Source organism: Passer domesticus, chromosome 6, assembly GCF_036417665.1.
Source record: "Passer domesticus isolate bPasDom1 chromosome 6, bPasDom1.hap1, whole genome shotgun sequence".
NCBI classification, from domain to species: Eukaryota; Metazoa; Chordata; class Aves; order Passeriformes; family Passeridae; genus Passer; species Passer domesticus.
The window spans coordinates 37523765-37537926 of NC_087479.1; the positions used below are offsets into that span (position 1 = coordinate 37523765).

Here is a 14162-nt window from a genome sequence, read left to right on the forward strand (position 1 = left end):
GTTGCCTAACTTTTGCATTTTTTTCAGAGTAGTAGTGATCCCAATCTAACTTCTGTGCAGAGCTCTGCTAAAGGGCACCAGGTCCATAACAGGCCTGGGCACATATGCATCCACATATGGACAGGCTGGGAGTCATGCTTTTGGGAAATATCAGACTTAAAAGTCATGCTCAGCCTGGCAGATGGGTACCTGTGAAGTCAGCCAAATGCTCCCAGACTAGAACTGACCACACTAGTTAGGGTGCATGAATAAAATCTGTGTGCAGCAAGCCAGCTTGCTGGGGAAGCAGCTACCTCGTGGGCTGGATGCCACAGCTGGAAGCTGGCACAGAAACAAGTCAGCAGCCCAAGTGCTGATTAAACTTGAGCCTCAACAGGGCACAGCAATGTGTCTATCAGGGCTGGAGAAAAGTGGGTGACCCTGCCTCCAGCAGCAGGGTGCCATGCAGCATGTCACAGCTGTCTGGCAGGTGCACAGTCATGTGTGCAGAACTGACGAGCACATCACAGTAGGAAACTGCAAGACCCTTCATTATAAAAACCCAAAAATGGTCTAAAGATAGAACACAGAAAAAGCAGCATCAGAGAGAAAAGAGGAATAAACTTGGTCCAGAAATCTCATGCTGGATAGAAACCTACATGAAAAAAGCAGAGATTTATCATAAAAAGAACAATGTCTTACGTGTGAAAACTAATACACATGAAGGGTCATATACATTCTGTCAGCTAATCTCTGGATTTAGTTCTGTTTTGTTTTTGTTTTGGGGTTTTTTTTGTTTGTTTGTTTGTTTTTTTCCCATTAGATAAAGAAAATCAAGACCTTTTTGTATATGACAAAGGCTCAACCTTCCCCTGCTTTCATGGAGGCTGTGTCAGCCACCTACAGATCTGTGAGTTCATCAGTGATTGCCCTACCAAAGAGGAAGGAGTGAGGTGTGGTGAGTATGTGGCATGACACTTCATTCCATTAGAAGAAATAATTTAGAATACAAAATAAGTTAAATTGATTCCATCTTTAGATTAATTCAGTATTTCACCTCCTGAATTAATTTGTCCCATTTACATTAATTGGATACCAAGATTCTCTTTGAAAATTCACCCTATATAGAACAAAATGGATTTTTTTAAAATTTATTTGGTTTCTTAAGTATTGCAGTAAGGAGCTCAATGACCTTCCCTTCACAGTTACTTCTACTTCAGAGAAAGGCAAAACCTTATTTACATGTCTGCAGCTGGGTGAGAATTTCCTTCTGGACCCAAGATCTAAGCCTTTCCTTCAGGGAAAGGTATTAATCATCTTTCCACTCTTAGTTACCTACAGTGTCATAAATCTGTCCTTCCAAGATCCCAGTTCAGGAGTTCTTGCACATCAGGACAGAAAAACCCCCTACCAGTATATGAGGTGCTAAGAAGCAATTTTAGCTTTAGCAAGTACAGTGGTGATTTAAAATAATCTGTTGATTTGCCTTCCTTTAAGTGGACAAAACACTTTGTGATGCCTGCAATTTCATATGTAGCAAGACCTTTACAAATATGTGGCAGTGATTTGCCATTCCTGAAGTTACAGGGGCTGCAGTTTTGCCCAGAAGTTAGAGTAGGACATGATAAAAAAGTCTCAAATGTTTACAGAAGCAAAGTGTTGGCTTTCTAATGGTGACTCTGGAAATAAACAAATGAGACCTATTTTGATAGTGTAGCATAGGTTAGACAACTGGGACAACAGCAATGGATTTTCACTTTTGTTTTTGTTTGTGTTCTTCCACAATCAAATTGCTCCTATTTTCCTACTTTTTCTTGTTCTTGATTGTAGACAATCTCCCAGAGGGTTCACACTGCTCTTTTGAAGAAGGTCTGTGTGGCTGGACACTGAATGAAACTGCAGCATCTCCTTGGTCTATTCGGGGCTTTTCCAAAATGATTCAAGAAAACTCATTTGTAGGGTCTACTTTGCAAGCCACTGGTGGTAGGTTCTTCATTGTTCTCTTTCCCACTCTGTGTGCATGCATATACACAATAGCCTTAAATTTAAGTTTCTTTAAATTGGTTTAAAAATTTTGACATCATTGTCAAATGAACTTCAGCATCAGTTTTATCTATAATAACTTCAAATGTAGCTAAAATTAACTTTGGAACGTGATGCAAAACTTTATATTAAACAAGTTCTGCAAAAAAAGTTAACACAACTCTCAGAGACAAAGATTCTGAAAGAAATTATATAATGCATACTTTTTCCCTCTTCCTTCCTCTTATGAGCTGTGCAGTTACTGAGTACTTCAGCAGCAACATGATAACTGCTGCATCACAAGGTAAAAATTGCCCAACAGAACTGCAGACCTGTTAACTTTCTAAATAAGAAGGGGGGAGGCCAGACCCTCACCTGTTGAGGCTGAAAGTCTGAAGTGTTAGCACACATAAGTTTTGCCTCACAGTTTCCTGCCAAAATGGAGGGTTTCCGTACAAGTGTCCTGTTTGTCTCCTGACAGCCTGTGTAAGCTCTCCCTGGAAGCAAAGACTGCAAATAAACTCTTCCAGCCCAGTGTTTTACTCAGCAAGTGTCATTGATGCTAATGCTGTAGGAATTAAGAGTGTAGATTGGTGTGCACCTCTGTATGGGAAGATCTTGAGTGGTATCTGAGGTTTATCCACTCACATTCCAGTAAGAGGTTTGTTGACTTTTGTGCTGCTGAAATCTACCAGAGTGTTTACTATAACCTCACCACAGACTTGCTCTCAGGTCCTGCTTACACCTACATATGCTTACATACCTGCAGGAACATTAATAATGTTAAAGAGTTTCAAGTGATTACACAAAACAGCAAGAGATCATTTTCTTTTTCACTTTTGTGTTCACAGGACACTTCCTCTACCTGCGAGCAGACAGCACTCAGACAAGTGGTACGGCTAAGGCTTACAGTACCAGCTTGCCAGCCAGTCTTGCCACAGAAGACTACCAGGTGTGTCACTCTGTCTTAGCACCTTTGTGGAGTAAATCATCAGGCTGTAGGCACTATTTGCACAATTAGCCTGTTCTCCTGTCCCTCTGCACACTCTACACAGCACTGGAAAGCCGAAGAGCTGGCTATACTGCCTAGCTGGCCACTTGTTCAGAACTGGAAAGGAGATGTGAGGTACCTCCCCAGTAAGTGAAAGCAGAAGCCCCAAATCAGTCACTCCTTGTGGAAAATTCCCCAACCTAACTGTACCACTTAGGAAGAGTTACTGAGAGGTAACTCTGAGAGGTGCCAACAGCTTCAGTGTATGGGGCAGCCAGTGTTTGTAGGAAAGGGAGCTGTCTGGTTGGGCCATTGAGTCTTTTAGTACATCTGCTGCTGAGATTTTTCTTCATAAATTCTGCAGGACTTGTGCAGAAGTTAATAAACTTGATAGTTTCACTGAGAACAGGAGTGTGAAGTTAGAATGCATTCGATTTTCCAGAAATAGATGAGTATAATAAACTTCTGATGACATTCTTCAGGAATTTCATAAGGTTAAGGCAACCTGGCCTTGATAAAATCACACAACTTGCCTTGCAGCTCTGAGATGCTGGAATTAAAAATATTAAATAATATTATAGTCATAACACTTAGGAAAATTAAGCTGCAAGTTTGAGCTGGAGTCCAGTCTTGCTAGGGGAAAAAGAGAAAGCTTTGATGCCTCCTAATTAGAGCTGGGAAAATAAATACAGTGCAGGTGCCAGACATGTAACTTTGGCATTTTTATTTATTTATAAATCCAGGTAAAATATGCTGGGTACAACATAAACAACAAAATAAAATGTGTTTGGAGACAGGTTTACAAAACCAGGAGGGAAGAAGCCATAGCTGTTGGTTGTTGTGTAAAGGCCACAGGCGATCTGGATCCATTCTCTCCTCCACTGGCAAGGATTTTAGGCCACATGGCAGGATCAAGGAACTTCTGTGGCTGCTCTTTGCAGAATCTGTGTGTGCTCCCTTTCCTGCCAGCACTGGAGCTCTCTGTGACATTAAGGACAACTGGGTATTCACAGCAGTGGTAGAAATGGCAACTTTCTCTTGCTCTGTGGCAAATTGGAAATGCTTGCTCCAAAGAAAGAGGAACAAGTCCTGCTTCAAAACATTCTTTGGCCTGCTGATTTTGTTTTTCACTTGCCTTAGGAGTGCTGCAATTCAGATGGTGCCTATGAATTGGAGCAAGTAAATGGACTGAGGTTTTCTGCCTCTAGAGACAGTTCTTGTTTAAAAGGTATTTGGGGCAGGAGAGCTCCCCCTCAGAGAAGGCAATAACAAGAAAACCAGTTCTTTCACCCAGATGGTGTCAGAGGCTGTGGATATTGTCATCAGTGGATGAAGAACTGCTGCTCAGCAGGAGTGCCAGTTTGGATCTTCCCTGAGAGAATTCTGTGCTAGTAACAGTGCTGAGTCAAATACAGGCAGTGAGTGGGAGTTTAGTGATGTCTGTCATTAAAGAGTTTGACCCAGACTTGGAGGTTTGGTGTCTCAAATTTCCAGGGAGGGGAGAAGTTACTACCTTTCCCTTTTGTCACAGATTACCATTCTTTTCCTCTTCTTCCTCTGTTACAGATTCAATTTTCAGTGCATGTTTTTGGAAGCTACAATGGTACAGTCTCCTTCTCTCTCAGAGAAGAGATAAAGGGAGCTCCAGTCACCTTGCCAATGTGGGAAAGGGCAGGGAGCTGGAGCGACCACTGGTTTCTCATCACCTTACCAATGCCAGTGCTTCAGAACCGGTAAGAGCTCCCCTGTCAGCAGCCAGGATTATCCCTATAGGTTTAGTAAATGGTTCCTATCTTTATTGTGAAGTGTCACTTTCATTCCTGCCTTCTTTCAGAACTGTTTTTGAGTGACTCTGCTTGCTCAGGAAGTATTCTGCCATAAGTGCATATCTTTGTGCACATGCACAGCTTAGCTCAACACAAGCCCACACCATGTGACTGCACTTCTGTGCAGCCTCAAACAGTACTTAGGTTTTGGGAACAGCAAGCATCTGTACTAAAAACCCTTTAGCAATCTGAGCAAGCCAGTGCACTCACAGGGAAAAGTGCTCCCAGCAGGGAAAGAGCTGCATTAGCATAGCTGCACTTCATACTCCTGCAGTTAAAAACACTCACATGAGTCAAAGGGATGGTAATCCCACAGTTTAGCCAATAGAGCTGTCCAGTTTAGGATCTATATCAGTGCAGCCTGGGCAGCTGGAGATCCTTCATTGCCACATTACTGATGCAATAGTTTCAGAAAAAGACTGTTGCCCAAATGAGCCTTGCACTAAAGTTTTCATGGGCTTAGATGAAGAAATACAGTGCAACACTGGTTTTCAAATGAACTGAAATATTGAAGATTTAAAGAATTTCCATGCAATCAAATTTAATTCAGGCATTTCTTCTCCCTCACCTAGTGTCACTCAATCTCAAGCCATGTAGCTGGTGTTGGTAGTTGGTTTGTTTTTTGTTTGTTTGTTTGTTGTTTTTCTTTTTTTGGTTGTTGTTGGGTTTTTTTGGTTTTTTTTCGTGTTCCTGAGGAAGGCTTGTTTCACATGAAACTTAAGGGAAAAAAACCTCTCCAAGTCTATACAGTGAATATTATAAATGTTGCTCTACCCTCTTTCTGGTTTAATTTCCTGATTACCTTTGGTGTTAAGTATTACCAAATGATCACATACACACCTTTGTCATGAATGACTCCTTTAGGGTAGGATTGGTCTGCGTGCTAGTACTGTATTTAAAATTCTTGTCTGACACTATCTGAAGCCCTGAGGATTAGTATCTGTTTAGTTAAGAATATGTACAGTATGGCCAGTGAATTAGTGCAAAACAGCTCTTTTCTCTGGACACTCTACTATGGACCTGTATGCAGCAGAGACCAAGGGGCCCTTCAGAGCTATTTAAGACTGTCTGCCTCCTCTGATATACAGTCCCTTATGCTTGTTCCCTGAGGCCTCCAATTTCTGTATTGGCCCTTAATTCTGAAGCAAAATGGACCTTAAGTGGCAGAAGGGGAGTGGACAGCAAGACACTTTTTTTGAGCACTAGCCAGAATGGCGTGAAATACAAATTGATATTCAAATGTTCAAATACTGTAATGTTTGAAAAAATTGAGCACTTAGGCAAAATAAAAGATGTAGTTAGGTTTATGCATGCATTAATTATTACAGTCTGTTTCAAGTAGTTCTATCTTGTTTCACTTCATGTAACCTTTCTGTATGACATTTTCAAATTTAAAACTGAGTGGCACAACAGTGACGATCACTGTGAGTAAGGATGGAACTGCTCAGTCCAGAAGGCAAATCTGTACCAGCTGTGATACCCAGTGACTGGCAGACGTAATAAGTTGCCATTTGCTACACTGATCTGTAACAGACACAGAACAAGCACACACTTTGCTAGAAGGTGCTGAAGCTATTTCCCCAAGAGAGGAAACCCTGGTCTTTGTGCTCCCAGGACACAGTCTCCATCCCAGTCCTCTTATCTTGTTTCCATGCTCTAGTCCTTCTGTCCTGTCTTACCCACTGCTGTGGGCACTTGTTGCCTTTCTTCCTTGTTTTCATATACTTGGTCTCTCTTTCTTTTGTTTCAGCCTCCAATTCGGGAAACCATTTTATCTGTCTCATGCCTCTGGTTGTAATTTCCTTTCTGAACTCCTACCTGCTTCTTGTTTCCATCTCTCTTCTAGCAGCTGCTGTCTCTGTGTGTTTTTTAGTTTTGGTTTTTTTTTAATATGAAGTCTGAATCCCTTCCCTGCATTTCCTTTCTCCTCCTAGCTATGTCTTGTGTGCTTTCATTTCAATGATCCCAGACCTACAGTAAAGGTTTATTCCCAGTGCTCCTGTTTGACTGGCTATTTAATCCTCTCTGTAGATCTTGGGACCAAATCCCCTGCACACCAAGTCCAAACCCCTCTGCTGTAAAATTCCCAGTGAACTCCCAGTCTCTCTCCAGGATAACCCCTTGTTAACTCTGGATTCGGTTCAGGCAGGTTTTTTTTTTTTTTTCCTCCTGTTTGGCCAGAATCAGCAACACAAAGAAAGGCTGGGGAAGAAAATGTTTATCCATTAATTTGGAAGGGTAGTTCTCACTTCATGTAGCTGAAGCAGGACCTGACATGGTTCATAGTTGCACTGCCTGGAAAGTACCATTTTGCCTGAGACTTTCAGATATTCAGGGAAGAGGAAACTGCAGGATTAAAAAAAAAATACCAGGCATGGAAATGTCAGGGATTTAAAAATTTCAAAGATATTTTCTTAAAATTTTAGCTGATTCTCATTCATGTGAAAAAAATCACCTCATGTGACTCTCTTCCTCCCAAATTTCAGATCCCACTTCCAATACCTAGTAGCACAGAGTGCTTAAAAAGTTAAGAACATTTTTGAACATGGTTAGAATCATGAATCCCTGCATTGCCTCATCCTCAGCACTCACAAAATGTTTTGACTGCTAGAAAAGTCATACCAAATCACCCAAAATAGAAAAGTTCAGCCTAAATCGTTTTAATGTTAGTGAAATTGAAAACAATTGTAAACAGAGGTGTGTGATAAATATTGCTGGACAATTTTACTACAGTTTGGTATAAAACTTCATGAATGACTATTCTGTGTATTTATGGGTGTTGTCAGCTTTCCTTGGTAATGCAAACTCTAGCAATGCTTAGTTGCCAGGTTATTTGCTAGTGCAAATTTTGAGCTGGCATGCTGTTTTTCTGTATCCCAAATCTTTGGGAAACTCATGTCTTTCTCTGGCTGTAGGAAAGTGCTGTGCTTTCCCCTGGTTCCTTAAGGGGATGGTAGGCAGCAGTAAAGTGGGTAGGAAGGGGATAGATCACCCAGGGAGAAGAGTAGGCATGAATTGAGACATAACAAGTTGCAGTCCATGAGCTGCTTCATGAGGCCAGAAGTAGAGAAACCTTAGCAAAAAGAACAAGGTCCTCCTTGGTATTTTTTAACAACACCTCATCCAATGAATTTATTTCATAGGAGAAAAGGAAGACACAATTTGCTGATCAGCCTCTCACTTGGGCATCTAGCTCCTTTGGAAAACTGCTTCTGGTGATTGGCTGGCAAATTCACTTACTTGGTTCACACACATAGGGAGAAACAATGCTATCAGGAGAAAACCAAACAAGCAGAAGACCAGACAACAGAGAGCTGGAGAACATAATTTGTTGGAGTCAGCAAAATGAGATAAATGAACAGGAACAATGGAAGCCCCTCTGGCTAAAACAGCATTGAGTTCAAAAGACAAATTCCTCTCTTTTTTCTGAAGTTAAGAGGAAGGGGAGGCATACAGAGCCTAGAGGTTACAAAATGTTAATTCTCATGCACTGGGGGCGGAGGGGGGTGTCATTCCTCAAGGTCCCCCTTGCACTGTTGTTCCTCAAGGTCCCCCTTGTACTGTTCTGCTTCCCCTTGTGGAGCAGAAACCTACCTGGTAGTGCAGTGCCAGGGACCCTTGTCTGCTCTATATCCATGGACCAGGCACAGCAGGTTGACCTGACCAAGGGTAGAATGCCATGTGAGTGCCTTAAGTAAGGGGTAGGATGTGATGCTGTGCCTATGCCTGTCCTACAAGGGCCCTGGTTCTGGGCTCAGGGTGCTCTGACTCTCTTCCATCAGATAGATGGGGGAATTATTGTCATTTGTCAGTGGATTTATACGCAAGGTTTGAAAATGCTCTTGCTAAGCCTGCTATTGAAGAGGAGGGTTTCTGCAGGAAGGGGATCTGATGAAAAATTCCACCACTAACAGCTAAGAGGTCATTCAACAGACCCTTGATTTGCATTTGCTGTACTTACTCCCAGAGTGCTCAGATCCTGAAGGTGTGGATGCTTTCATTTAAGCACAAGGGGTCATTCTTGAGTTGAGGTAAAAGCAGTTTATCTCTAAAGATTTTTATGCAGCCATGCAACTAACTGTGGATATCAACCAACATTTGGTTGGTGGGTGGAATGCACACACATATTTTATTGCCACTAATTTGGGACAAGTGTGTTTCTAGGCTGAATGATTAATGTGTTAGACAGGTCAGTGCTTGATCTCTCATAAATCATCATTGAGTTTTACCAGAGACAGCAATAGAGGTCCTGCCCATATGCTTTTAATAAGCTCTAAATGGACTGGACATCAGACATCTGTTTATTTCTGAAAGTCAATGAAAAACAATTCAGTTCTATCCATTAGAAGGAGGTCCCTCAGCTCCTTTCTTTCTTCCTTGTGAATTCAGAAGGTAGCAATACACATGGACGTGACAGTGCTCCTAGATTAGGAACACCTGGTCATATTGGAAAAAGATGAGACAGCCCAGGGAGCTAACTCTTCAAGGAATTATGGCTGAATTTATAATGTCCTACCCTTCTGAAATAAACTCATGTCACCTTCTGAGTTACATGGCTGAGGATCAGGCCCAAGACATTTGGATATTCTGCTCAGTTTTTACTCTATCTCTTTGGGGGTGCAAAGTAGGAGAAAAAAATTTCCTCCAGTCTAATTCCCTGGTTTTAGTAATTGAATATGGATAGTTATCTGTGTATAAAAAGCAGTGGGGGAGAGTTTCTTGTATGTATGTGCAGATAGCAGGGGAAGTAGGGCTCTCATTCTTGTTCCCCATTAAATGAGAAATTGTATGAATGTTGTGGCACTTACAAGGGGTTTATATGTGTCTAAGACTTAGAGCAAGCCCTTTTGGCTGCTTGGCTGGACTTGTCTGGAGGAAAACTCCTAAATATCGATGATGTTTTTTCCATTATAATTGAACATTGTATTTTTAGGGAGGCTATTTGTTTGTTTGTTTGTTTGTTTGTTTTAGTTTTCTCTCTACTTAGTCCTTTGTTGGTTTTCTCTAAAATGTCTGTCTTATTGCAAAGGTTTCAACTGGAACTCCTGGCAACCTGGGGCTGGAATTCCCAAGCTGACATTGCTGTCGACAACATTACATTTGGCCTGGACTGCTTCACTGACGGTGAGCCACAAATGTTGCAGAATCCCCCAAAAATTTAGGTAGTGTAATCAGCACTACCGCAGGTCCAGGACACACATTCTGTTCTCCCCACAGAGTGTGCATGGATCATTTGTGTCAGCTTTTTCAGCACAATGTCATTTTATCTCAGACCTACTGAAGATTGCAAGTAGAGGCAATTTTACTCTGTGTCAGAGTGTCCCAATGCTCTTTTTTTCCTCTAAGGTGGGAATATTCTGTATCACATAGTTGAGACCTGTCTGTGTGTCTTGGCAAGAAACACTAAACTTATTCCTTAGCCCTAAATGGAGGGATTACATCACACTCTTTTTCTACAATCCCTGCTGATCTATGTACTCTGGTAATTGATACCTGAAACAAATTTGTTGAAGTTGAAGGTGAAAGTCACCATATTTTTCTGGAGAAAAGGAAGAAAATGAAGGAGTAAATTGACTCTCTGACAATAAAATTTAGATTACTCCAACAAGTTTGTTCTACTCTGTAAGGAGGTGCATTAGCTATCACTGCCAGATATATAACATCTTTCCTTTGCTTTATTGCTGTGAATGTGACTGACAACTATTCCAGACAAAAAGGGAGCCAGTGATACCTTTTGAAACATGCAAGCAGGAGCTGTAGATTTTCTAAGCAGAAAAGGGGAAAGAATTTAGGTACTTGAAGTACTTGCAAATATTAGAAACTACTTTATTTTGTCTCTGGGGGAAAAAAAATGCCCTTTTGCAAAGGAACTGGAAGATATGCAACACTTGAATGGTGAATTTTGTTGCTGACAAAATGTGGATTGGTGATATTGTGCCAATCTACATGTCACTGCACTCAATATTTGGGGTCATAGCATGTCTCTGGCTAGCTGTAGCCAAACATAATGTATGGGAAGGCTTATGTCAAAATAGATGTGTTAAAAGCTCATCAACAGAAACCACTATTCCTTTTCATCCTTTTCTGGTTCAGTGTCCTGTTCTCTGTGCCTTTGTTCTGTGAGCACTGAAACCACTCTTCTATAAAATGCTGAGTATGCACAGTTTCACTTGAAATTAAGAGGAAAAGCTGATCCTTATGGTAATTTTGTTTTTTCACTCCAGCTCTTTACAGTCCTCTCTCCCAAACTCCATGTTAGCAGTTTGTTTTGGAACCTTGAGGAAGGTGAAGGGGGAGAGTTCAGATGCACTTGGGCCAGCTGATGTGCACCCACTTGCTGGAGTTTACTGCTCTCAGATCTTCCAGTTTAGCCACAACATTTTGCTGGGAGTGATGTAGGTTTGGCAAACAGGTGGGGTGTAAATGCCCCTGCAGCAATGTTATCAGAGCTCGTCCATTAGACCACCCAGGATACTCCTTGTTTTCAATTGGGATGAATTGCACTGATGTCCAGGAGCAGCTGGACTTACCCCATCTGAAGGCACGACCCAGAGATGTGTGAGTCATGCAGAAGAAACATAGCACGACAGAAACATTTCTCGGAAGCCTTGCACTTGCCACTGTTCCTTGAATCCTCTTTGCAAATTGACGTTTTCTCGCCTCTGAGAGCAGCCCCCTTGTATTTGTCTTCTCATGACTTTAATTCAGTTAGGTTACAGAGAAGCCCAGCAGCTCTGCTGTATTTTCAGTAATGAAATTACTTCTCCCTGGCAAGGACAGGTTTCAGATGTCAGAGACAGAGCCAATTAAAATCCAAGCAGTGAATTCTTTTCATGAGGGCAGCAGGAAGGATGTATGGCAGGAAGGAAGGATTTACTGCTTGCTAAGATGTAAATATTATTTTCTCCATCTATTTCAATCTTGTAGTTCAACTGTATAAAAACCCAGTGCTGAATGAAAGCTGTTTTTGTATGCAAGATGGGAAAGAAGGTGAGGTTTTCCACAGACCTTAAAATTGAGAAGAAGGTTCAGTAAGATTTAAGTGAACAGCTGAGTAGTGAGGGCAGCTCAAGAGATATCAATAAGGACAAAACCCAAACAGACCATTCTTTGGATGGCAGCTCCTGGGCATTGACAGATGTTTTTCCCTGTGAAAAGGGTGAGGCAAAACCACATTTTGGCTTATACAATCACCTTGTGTAAGACAGTCTGGATGGCATGTCTGGTTCGTTATGAGAATTTCAGGCAGACAGGCATAAAGATACTTAATAGGTTCAGTGAAATAGTGCTTATATAGGAAGAGGTCTGAATTTTGAGTGTTTTAACATGAAAATGTGGACTAGCACAGCAAATAGCTGATAGTTGAGTTGCCCTTCTCAATGCCTTTACTATTATCTTTTGGTGCTCTAAGCATTGTATTGTTCCCATTAAGATCACAGGTCTGTGGTCTATCAATATCTACTGCCCTGGCCTAGAAATTTCAGTCTGTGCATCGTTTTCAATTTCCCAGAAGTTTGCTTTATAAATGGCAAGACTGTCCAAAGAGAGCTTTTGTACAGATTGCCTCTACTTCCTGATTTTAGAGTCCCTGATTCAGCAAAGTCTGATTTTCAGGAGTACTGCGATCATCATTAGTGAGGTGGAATCTCTGAGGAGACAATTCACACCTTGAGGATCCTGTGAGGCATCTTACTGTGATTAATCTCAGCTGCCAGATCTCTATGTCCATTTTCACTGTAGTTACAGTGAATGAGTATTGAAGCAGTGAATGAGTAAATTATTTTAGCTCTCTGCCTGCAGAAGATGTCTCTTTCTCCTTTACACTTCCCTCTGTCTCATTTTAATGGGGATATCAGTGTTAGCTAAAACCTGGATAAAGGAAGTCTGTGCTCTTTACATTTTTTAATATAGGTACACCTTAATATGAATTAATTCTTATTCCCTTCTATTCACTCTACTGTCAACATGTTGGCTGTTAGAAGAGGAAGTGGAAACTAAAATAGACTGAAGCACCAGCCCGTGGTCCCAGGCTACAATACGTTTGTAGAAAATGCCACCTTACAAGTTTGTGTCTGAGAGTGCATAAAACATCAGCCTTTAAAGCATTAACAGCTCATGTGGAGAGGGCAATGCTCAGCCCGTGGTGCAGCTGATCTGCTGCTTAGTGCAGAGGAGACAGAAAGTTTCTCCTGGAGAGCAAGGGTTTGAGACTGTTTGGAAAAGGAGGAAAGACTGTTTGTTTGGAAATGAGGCATTGCCTTAGGATACTCATTGGGATGCCACAAAAAAATCCATGCAGACACACAGATCAACTCTCTGTTTCAGAGAATGATTTACATTCCTTTGCTCTGGAAAACATAACCAGACTTCTGGTACATTGCAAAGTGTCTGAAACTGTTGTGACCTTTGGAATTTGTAATTCAGTGCAGGCCTTGAGGAGCATCTTTTCTGACCATGCATTGTATTTTTCATTCTGTTTTCCTCCTTGCATTTGATTAATTTCATTTGGTTTTGGGTTAATTTCATTTTTCACTGGCTTGACCACTTCATCCATTGAAGTTCTCCCTCTCAGTATGGGCAGAGTGTGTCAGTACAAAGCTTTCTTTTATTTCCATGCACCAATGTGCTTTCAGTGAGACCTGGGGGGAATATTCTCAGGAGTAAAAGCTCAGCAAGGTCTCCATGCTTCAATTAGTTATTTGGCCTTTCTGACACAGCTAACAAGGGTGTTAATTATTGCTATTTAGAGCAGTGGCTTTGTGGCAGAGATAATTGTCCATCTGGAACTGAGTGAGTCTCTTTTCAGTAGAGTATCAGACAGCTGTTAGATTCTCACAACTGGAACAAATTGAAATATTTGTAATGTTTTTCAACTGATGGAAAATTTCAGTATTAAATTAACTGAGGGCTCACAAAATGGAAAGAAGCCTGTCCTTTTTCTTAGAGATTTTCCAATTAAAATCGGCGTAAAAATGGGTAATTTAACTATTGAAACAGGATGCTTGCATATTATGAAGCAAGGCTTCCTTATTATTTTTTCCTGTTCTAAGGCAGCTTTGGTGTTGTGGTGTTCTCAATATATTCAGATTATTTTGATCAGCAATTGATTTGAAATTCCTCCTCTCTAAGAAAGGGCTGGTTTTCAAAGGCCTGTCTCAGTGGTCAGAAATGTATGGTTTTGCTCTGTGATTTTCAAAAAGGTTTGTCCAAAGATTAGCAGCTTGTGACAAGGGTATGCTTCTGCTACTTAACTGTGTATGTTAGTGAGGCATGTAATTTTATTTAATTATTTATTCTCTAAGTGAGCTCTCAGGTGCTCAAAGTTGGTTGCTGAGGTGGGAGTG

The 14162-nt window shown here is 41.2% G+C and overlaps 1 protein-coding gene across 27 annotated transcripts in view; it reads left to right on the forward strand.

Moving 5' to 3' along the window:
• The window catches only part of LTK (leukocyte receptor tyrosine kinase), a 150481-nt gene that overhangs the window by 108988 nt on the left and 27331 nt on the right, over positions 1–14162 (forward strand). For all 27 annotated transcript variants that reach the window (XM_064424635.1, XM_064424642.1, XM_064424639.1 and 24 more), the window contains 5 exons: positions 803–937; positions 1810–1962; positions 2853–2953; positions 4559–4725; positions 9848–9942. In XM_064424635.1, the coding sequence (XP_064280705.1) occupies positions 803–937; positions 1810–1962; positions 2853–2953; positions 4559–4725; positions 9848–9942 (651 nt within the window). The remainder of the gene's footprint in view (positions 1–802; positions 938–1809; positions 1963–2852; positions 2954–4558; positions 4726–9847; positions 9943–14162) is intronic.